Source organism: Fukomys damarensis, unplaced genomic scaffold, assembly GCF_012274545.1.
Source record: "Fukomys damarensis isolate Sample0158 unplaced genomic scaffold, DMR_v1.0_HiC HiC_scaffold_6, whole genome shotgun sequence".
NCBI lineage: Eukaryota > Metazoa > Chordata > Mammalia > Rodentia > Bathyergidae > Fukomys > Fukomys damarensis.
Genome location: NW_022900918.1, coordinates 43,086,846 through 43,096,115, shown reverse-complemented (window position 1 = coordinate 43,096,115; position 9,270 = coordinate 43,086,846). Strand labels below are relative to the sequence as shown.

The following is a 9,270-nucleotide window of genomic DNA, read 5'->3' as shown; positions in this document are numbered from 1 at the left end:
GGTGAGGTGTCCCATCCTGCACACACATGCAGCTCTCTACACTGGTGGGCATCTGCCTGGGAGGCCACGCTCCCTGCTGTCAGCTCAGCCCGGCTCCAGGTCCACACTGTCGTGGGCACTTGTGGCGCTGACAAAAGCACAAGGTCCAGACCGACAAAGAAAGTGTCTGTTTATTAGCATCGTTACAGGCAATGCAGCTCACAGAGCCAGGCTCTGTGCTAGCCACCGAGCACAGCAGAGGCCTCGGCAGTGAGAGCCTATCCTTGTACAACGCACGACAGGGCGACACCGGATGCCAACACAAGACCAGGAACCATTTTACAAGTGAACAAAAACAACACCCTTTTGACACCTAGGAAAGCAGAAGCTTCAGACAGCAGGCTGGTAACACAGGCTGGACGCCGGGCCTGGTCCTCCCGACCTGAGGCTGCAACGAGCCTCCAGATGTGCCCGGGACCCATGTTAGCTCCTGGGTGTGCCAGCCTGTCTGCCACCCCTGTCGGTCTGCGTGTTCAGACCTGACTCTGCACGGCCTAAATCTGAGCAAAGAAGAAAGGAACCAACACTGAATTTTGAAACAGTGAATGAGTGGAGCCCATGCCAATTCAGAAAAGCACTCTTGCCCTCGCGTAGTTCTACTTTGGTAAATATTAACATTTAACCAGTTAGCAAAATATTTAACCCAGTTAGCAAAATTAACACCGTCATTTCAATATTAACTTTGTGCATAGTAAATGTTGCAAGATGAACTTCACATTTGTAAGCAGATTTGAGAACAGTTTGCCAGAAAGTGTGCCTCCCTGCACACCACGCACGCCCGGTGCGGCAGCCGCCCCGTCTGCGGCGCCCGCTGCGCCTAGATGGTCTGGTAGCCGGCGTGACTCCTCTTCCTGCCGATGAGGTAGGCCAGGAGCACCACGAGCACAAGCCCAGCCAGGGCGCCGCCCACGGCGATGGGGATCAGCATGTTGTTCCCGTCCAGCAGACACACCTCAGCTGTGACAGGAGGGGGCGTCACCCTGGGCCCAGCGCTCTTCGCCCTACTCAGAGCTGGCCAGCTCCGCCGAGCCCTGGAGGCCCTCTGGAACACGAACCCCCAGGACACAAGGACGCAACCCCTCGCCAGAGGCTGCTGGGGCCAGGTGACCCTCTGAAGTGAAGAACTCTCCGCACAACCCCGCCTCTGTTCAGATGCAGCTCCCCCAGCCCGGGAACGTGTGCAGGGTGCGCCGCAGGTCACCATGTGCGCCATGCAGCGTACTCACCGGACCCGAACTTGTTCCCCTCGACCTTGAAAGCCTGGACCTGCACGCTGAAGAGGTTGAGGAAGAAGCTGGGCGTGACACGCAGGCGTTCCTCAGTGGTGCACTTGTAGGAGTTCCCAACGGTGGCCTGAAGGGCTCTCAGCGAGTTGTTGGCCGCTTGGACAGTGGCCCCTGCAAGACAGGTGAGTCTGATCGCCTCAGGCCACCATGGGCAGGGGTCATGCAATCGTGGGCAGGGTCAGCATCACAAGCCTCACCTTGGGCATCAGGGACGGTCATGTTCAACTTGACCGTTTCTAGGAAGAACCGGTTGGCACTCGAATTCTGAAAGAGAAGAGACCCTGAGCTGCCTTCCAGGATGGCGTGGGCACCGTCACCCCACAGGTGAAAGGTGTCAGTCCAGAGCTGTTTCCAGCTCTAGAATGAAGCTGCATGGTGTCCTACCTACAGGGAAACACACCGGTCAGTTCCTTCCAGGCCTTTTTACGCATTCACTCTCCACTGGAAAGAGCACTGCAGGAGCCCACACTAAAGCAGTGAGCTTTTGCCAGACGGGACAGAAAAGACCCGACTGAACCAGTGCATGCGCAGTGTGTGAACACTGAAGGGCAGTATTCATGCTTCCTATTTTGCTGCCTCTACATGTGACTTTTTCTAGGGATGACAACACAGAAACACCACTGCTGAGCAGCAACGCAGCACCCGGTGTTCAGGAGCCCTCTGCCACCTCCTCCCAGTGGGCTCTGACTGCGGGGACTCTGCTCATGTTCACTGTAGTCAGCGTGTCACCCACAGCGGCCTGGGCTCCTTGGAGGCAGGAAGGGGTCCTGCTCAACACCCACCAAGGCACGACAGAAGGTGGCAGGAGGCAGCCCTGCGAAGAGGCCCCGACGCGGGAGCCTCACCATGCGAAAGTTCAAGCCCAGGACCACGCCGTCCTCACTCCGTATCTCCAGGGACACCAGGTTGGCACTGCAGCTCCCCATGGCAGTGGCTACATTGGGGTTGATGTTGACCACTCTGGTCATGGTCTAGAGAAAGCAGATTAAGTGATAGCTCAGTTCTCCTAACAAGAATTGAGAGGTCGTAAGAGACCCAGAAGAAAACACACATCCTACACCAGTAGACTGCTGGCTTTCAAAACAGCCTTTGTAGGAATGGCCATCTCCCTACCGTGTTGTCCTTGCGTGAGTAGGTGACGTTCAACTGCAGCCCCATTCTGGCCAGCAGGCAAGTCCCATTGTTGCCGCTCACGTTGTAGGTGGATGCGGTGGGGCTTGGGGGTGTGGGGCTGGGCGGTGTGGGGGGTTTGGGTGGTGCAGGTGGCACAGAGGTCGGAGAAGGCAGGTCCTGCTTGCAGCGCGTCTCTGTGGGGACAGTGCAGGGGGTACGTGGAGCCTAGTTCCAAGCTCGGCATTCTTCCAGCATCCACTTACTCCCTGAGACAAACCTGGAGCTGGAATGCCCCCACCTAGCCTGCAGACCCACATCCTCCATCCAGTCAAGCTCAGCCCAACAGTGACCAGGTCTCAGGCGGCAGGGTGAACGGGGACCCAGAGCCTCTCTGTCCATCCCACCTCTGCAGCAGGACAGCTCACGTCCCTGCAGATCGCTGGGCAATGCACAGCCCTTCCCTGCCGGTAGGGGGCCACGAGGAAGGCTGCAATCGGCCACAAGGACACAGGAAGGGCCACTGGGCAGCCAGCTGTTCTGGTCTCTCTGGTGCAGGGTGTGAGGGCACGGAGACAGCCACTGGGGAAGTGAGGGACATGGGCACCTATGGAGGGGCTGCTCGGGGACAGGCTCGGGGTTCTGGCTGTGGTTCTACCCCTCAGTAGCAGGACAACTGCACACAGTGCTCCCTGCCTCCTCAGGCCTCTCTGTTTTCTTTGTGGCTAATCAAGGGGTCTGGAATGACGGGTTCAGGTTTCCCCCAGTTCCATCCTTTCCCACATTTCCATAAAACTGAGTCATGGGGACATGCAGGAAGCCCAGAGAGGCACCAGGTTTCCTTGACAAGCACATGTTTCTCTCAGAGGCAAAATGAAGCTCAACTCCGTACTCTTCCAGTGGCCAGCTCCGCCTTCAGTCCACCCACTGTGCTATAAGGGGCTTCACACACCTCTGGAAGGGTCCCTCTCCGTGGGCACCCCCTTTTGGACACAGGAAAAGACCAGGGTGGGTGCAGAGCAACTTCCCATGCCACACAGTGACCTTAACCTGGGTTCTGGGGCACAGCCCAGACTAGGAGACCCAGAGCGACTGGTGAGGCCATGGGTCGGCACCAGGGCCAAGCTAGCTAAGGACTGCAGCCTTTGCCATGGCACACATCCCCTCGGCTCTTGTCTGACCACCCAACCATCCTCCCTGGGCTCTCACTGACGGCAAAAGCCCCTGATGCAGAGGAGGGGAGGGGAGGACGTGCTGAGGACCTTCCAGCTCCCAAGCCCTGAGGACAGCATTCCTCCAGTGAAGCCCTGCCCTGCAGAAGACCCAAGCACAGGGGTATTCCGCTTCAATTCCTTCCACTCAGGCAGGACCACAAGAGTCTGGGTCCTAAGGGATGAAGGAAAAACTGCCAAGCTGGGTGGAAGGGAAGCTTACGAAGACCTACACTTAAAAGCATATCCACATATCAAACTCTGAAGATCAAGATGGATAAATCGGAGCTCTGTGGGGACCCAGAGGCCCAGAGGCCCAGAGGCCCGCCCGGGCTGAACATCACCCATTGAAGCTCCATCCCAGGACACATCTCCTGGGCCCCTGCAGCCGCTTTAGGGTAAGCACAGTCTGCTGCCTTGGAGGGGCCCTCTGAGAGGTTTTGTTCTCTCCACAACAAGACCAACAGAAAGTCAGTTCAGGCCTGGTGTGTGCCTCATTTAAATTTGTGAACCACCTGAGTTTTCTTCCATATGACCAACACTGGTGGGAGGTAAGATGAACAAGGCTTTCTGGCCAGGCCCTCACTGAACAAATGACAGACAAGCTCACAGAGCTTGACACAGGCAAGAGAAAAGGGAGCTACTTTATGGCCAAAACAGTAACCGATTTAGCAGAAATATATTCCTCCAACAATTGCTTGGAATTCCTAATGGGAACAGACCAAGGATACAACAATACACCCCACGTAAATGATGTAGGACCCTCCCCTGAAAACACTGGAAACTCAGTTAAGGGAAAACAAAACATAAACCACAGAAGTGCCTAGGAGCCCTATGAATGAAAAGAAAGTGGAGAAAGAACGACTCGACTTTATAAACAGCAAGTATTTTGAAGCAGGTAATCCTGTGCTGCCGTGGGGTCAGTTACTTCAAGTCCAAAGGTGGCCACACCTCACCAAGGAGCAGCCCTGGTGGGTCCTGAGAGCTCTGATCCCCATCGCACCACCCAGAGCACAGGGACCACCCTACTCCAGACAGTGAGGCCAGGGTTGCACCTCTCAGGAAATGAGGGAGCAGAGTTAGCTAGGAGCCCCCCCAAGTGTCTGCTTGGGTGTGGGGTGATCCCAGGTGCTGGGGACAGAAGCCAGTGCCCCTGGACTGTGAGGCACAAGCTCTCCACTGAGCCACACCCCAGGCCTGGTCCTGCTGGTGCTGAGAATTCCTAGCAAGAGAGGCCCAGAATGACAGACAAGGGCTGACTGCTCAGGGGGGCCGCAGGGCTCCCTCCCCAAGACACAGAACAGGAGTGCCTGTGGCTGCAGCCCAACCCTCCCCACTCCAGCTGATGACCAGGAGGGAACTGGTGTTGATCCCAGGACACCATGGCTGCCACAGATAAGCAGTGGGGCTTCTGGGTAAACCTTGGCTCCCAGAATCCTCTAGAATCCACTAACAGAGTACTCCAGGAGCACAGAAGCAGCATTAAGACCTCCTTCCCAAGGTACATGCACCAACCTCATGTGAGGAGGGGAAGGGTGGCTTCTGCCAGCCCTTCTCAGAGAGGCAGGATGTGCTGAGCATGGACAGGCCGCAAGCCCAGCTCTGGGTAGCCCCAAGTGCCACACACAAGCACATCACGGTGCTGACCACCAGCTGCCCAGGGGGGAGCCTCGTTCTCAGACCCTCTCCCCATGGGACAAGAGAATACATTCTGTGTTTAAAAAGAGAGACCACGTATGCGTGGGATTTAGACAGTGGAGATAAGTGGCAAGCATTCACTGGGCCCTGAACTTCAAACTGTTCTAAAAAACAAAGTCTCTCACCAGGCGTGGTGGTGCATGCCTGTAATCCCAGCACTTGGGAGGCTGAGGCAGGAGGATCCTGAGTTCGAGACCAGCCTGGGCTATATAATGAGTTCCAGGTCAGTCTCAATTACACAGTGAGACCCTGTCTCAAAAAACAAAATAACAAAACAAAAATAAAAAACAAAGTCTCTCTCAAAAGTAATTATTAAATGGGCCAGGGATTGAGCTCAGTGGTTCCACTGCTTGACTCGCAAATGCAAGGTCCTGAGTTTGAAACCTGGTACCAAACGACGACAACAAAACAACTAAGTAATTATTAATTTAAAAGACAAGTGAGTCCCTGTCTGCTGTGTCTCCATTTTCAGTCAGGAGGAGCAGCCATGGTCTCAGAGTTCTCCCTGTGCTTGTCCTAGGCCACAGCACAACCTCCAGCCTCCAGCCTCCAGGCCCTGCGTGGGCTGGGGCACAGAAAAAAGCAGGCCACCAGAGGACACGCCAGCATGGTGGCACTGCGGGCCCAGCCAGGAGTAGCCCCTGGACAAGTGTGGCCAGCTCGTCCCAGGTCCTGACAGTGTCCACTGCCATCTGCTCCTGACCCGAGAAATCCAAGGCTAGCTTAAGACCACACAACCTGTGCGCACCCAGCGGTTGAGACCCACGCTCCAGACCAGCCCTGCTCTGCTGAGTTCACCAGCACTCCTGAGGCCCATGCGCAGCCATTCCCTCCTGACCAGGCAGGCTCCACTCCAGGCCAGTGCTCCAAAGAGGCTGCCTGTGGGGGCAGGGCCTCGCCACGCACCAGAAGCTGGCTTCTTCTGGCCCTGGCCCTGTCACTCACGCTTTTGCCACCTTTCTGTGAAGCGACAGACCATGAATGGATCAGACTGTGGGCTGTGGCTGGGTGATGTGAGAGCAGCTACCAGAACCAGGAAGAACCAGAGGCTGTATCCTGGCTGGACTCTCCTTGTGGGCCCTGGCACTGTGTGCCCCTTGGGCTTCTCCTGACATAGGGTGGGGCTGAGAGTCCATGGGGTAGGGAAGGGCCGGTGCCATGAAAAAGCCCTGTCCCCAAGCCATCCAGGGCCTACAGCAGGACTGCAGAGGGACCTGTGCACGAGGGCCCGGGAGGCCCTTGCTGTCCCCACAGTGACATGGTCAGGCAAGCCCATGCCCACCCCAAGAAACCGCAGCCTCAGCCTTCTGAACAAGGCTGTGGTTTCTGAACTGATGCAGAGGATGTGGGACTCACCCACCACTCATCCTGCAGTACTAGGGATTGAACCTAGGGCCTGCATATCCCAGGCAGGAGTCACTCTGCAATGTCCCCGCCCCAGCCCTTTCTGAGAAAGGGTCTTATTGCCCAGGCTAACCTGAAACGTGCAATCCTCCTGCTTCTTCCTCCTTAGCAGCTGGAATTACAAGTGAGCACCATCGTGCCAAGTACAATTTACTGTTTTCCCCCCACTTTCTCCTGTGTTTTCTTAAAATTATTTACTAAATACGAAAAAAAAAGTAATGCCCAGGAGTATAGCTCGGTGGTAGAACGCCCCTGGGTTCATTCCTTAGCACTACAAAGAAAAAGAAAAACTGCTACTCCGCCAGGTACTGCGATAAATACTTTGCATACATTTCCTTTTTAATCCCAGCAACCTTCAAAGCCAGACTACCGTTCTTATTCTACAAGTAAAGAAAGCAAGAGCTTGACCACCTTGCCAGGCGTCAGGGTGAGAAGGCAGCCTGGACCCTGCCATCTGGCCCAGATCTCGCGGCAGGACGGGAGAGGAGAGGCCCAGGTCACACCCCTCAGGAAGGCCTCTGTCCTAGGCCTGAGCGGCACAGAGGCGGAGCCAGCAGGGAGCTGGTCCCACCTGCCAAGCCCCGGAAAGTCAGCGCAAGGAAGGTGTCCACTGCGCTGCCCCTCTGCCCCTTCCTAATTAAACTGCATGTGCATCCTGGAACAGACTCTCAAGCCAGTTGACACCCACTTGCCTCCCCTGCCTCTCCTCCAGGAAGGGCACTCCTGACCCACTCCAAGGAAGATCCTGCCCCACCTCCACCCACTCTGGGTCTGCCCCTCTTCGGGCATCAGAGGAGGGAGGGCAGAGCCTAGCTTGCTGTCCAGTCTTGCCCACTCTCACTCTCCAAGGCCAGCTCCGCGGTCATGGGCTGGCTGCACCAGGTGCTGGGACCCCAGAGAGGCCCTGCACTCACTGTGACTGGCAGTGTCTCACCTCCCTTGCTGAAGTTGCCGTTGGACAAGTAGGCCTCAATGGTGGTGTCGGAGAGAGTGATGGTCACATTCTGCATGTGCACCTGGGTGGCGCTGACACAGCGGTACTTTTTGTCTATGTCCGCCAGGATGTCAGTCATGGAGTCCTCAGCCTTGACTTCTGTAGCAAGAACAGAACTGCATCACCCACACGCACATGCACACAACTGAACAGGTTCTTACAGTATCCAGTTGCTGGCAAGCTCAACCACCCTGCAACCCCAGTTCCTGGGCTCTCACCCTTGGAGCTCGCATTGGGGAAGATGTCTGTGTCTCCCAAATTATACACAAAGTGCAGGAGCCGGACGCGGTAGCGGGTGGCATTCCGTGTGAACTGGAGGGTCAGCGAATGTCCTCCTCCAAAGGCGATGGCCAGGCTGGGCTCGGAGGCGTTGACTCCACCGCACGAGCTGTTGCTATTTAGTACGTGTGCGGAGGATGGCAGGGGAAAGGTCGCGTTCTAGGACACACAATCCGAGAGCCCCATGAGAAGCAGAAACGCCACAGGCATTCTTCCTTCCACCTTCCACGGGGCTCACAGGAACCTTGGCTCCATCTCAGGAACAGTTCAGAGCACCCACACCTTAGTAGTTATTTGATACAGTATCTGCACGAATGTGTGGGGATAGAGTAACTCGATACACACAGATAACACGACGGCCAAATCAGAGCACGCAGCACCTCCCTCTCATCAAATGTTTACCATTCTGGCACTGGAACCCTCCTGGGGCTGGACTTTCCTCACGCCTCCATAAGGTACACATTTTTAATGTACACAACAAAACCCATGAAAAAGGTCGGCATGGCACATTAGCAAGACTGAGAAGTCAAGTCTAAGAGAAAAGTGCCTTTAGCACTCACAGTTAACACTGCCAAGCCCGGTGTGGCGATGCATGCCTGGAGTCCCAGCACTTGGAAAGCTGAGACAGGAGGATTTTGAGTTGGAGACCACCCTGGGTTACACAGCAAGTTCAAGGCCACCCTAAACTACATAGTGAGGCTCTTGTCTCGAAACAAAACAATGCCTCTATTAAAATAGCTTTAATTTACAGTAGAATCAAAACTAAGTTGCTTTGAAACTTAATCCTTCCAGGGTGTCACGATCACCTATACATTTATTATATTTGAAGAAAGTTGTCACTTTTTTGCTATAGAAATGTTCATTCAAAAGTATCTGGGAGGCCGGGGATTTAGCTCAGTGGTTCGGTGGCCTGCCTTGCAAGCGCAAGGACCCAAGTTCAATCCCCGGTACCAAAAAAAAAAACAAAATAAACAAGAGTATCAACAACAACAAAAAAAAGTATCTGGTAGAGGGGCCAGGGATTTAGCTCAGTGCTTCCAGTGCTTGCCTTGCAAGCGCAAACCAAGATCCCGAGTTCAATCCAATACCAAAAAAAAACAAAATAAACAAGAGTATCAACAACAACAAAAAAAAGTATCTGGTAGAGGGGCCAGGGATTTAGCTCAGTGCTTCCAGTGCTTGCCTTGCAAGCGCAAACCAAGATCCCGAGTTCAATCCATGGTCCAAAGAAAAAAAAAAAAAAAAAAAA

At 54.9% G+C, this 9,270-nt stretch overlaps 1 protein-coding gene across 1 annotated transcript in view; it reads right to left on the bottom strand.

The window, feature by feature from the left end:
• Positions 1-152: 152 nt before the first annotated feature.
• Lamp1 (lysosomal associated membrane protein 1) overlaps positions 153-9,270 on the bottom strand; it is an 11,224-nt gene continuing 2,106 nt past the window's right edge. Inside the window, exons 3-9 of the mRNA XM_033760916.1 lie at positions 7,961-8,180; positions 7,683-7,841; positions 2,439-2,632; positions 2,108-2,296; positions 1,523-1,589; positions 1,266-1,436; positions 153-996 (exon numbers count right to left, since the gene is read on the bottom strand). Coding sequence (XP_033616807.1) covers positions 857-996; positions 1,266-1,436; positions 1,523-1,589; positions 2,108-2,296; positions 2,439-2,632; positions 7,683-7,841; positions 7,961-8,180 — 1,140 coding nt within the window. The 3' untranslated portion in view covers positions 153-856. The remainder of the gene's footprint in view (positions 997-1,265; positions 1,437-1,522; positions 1,590-2,107; positions 2,297-2,438; positions 2,633-7,682; positions 7,842-7,960; positions 8,181-9,270) is intronic.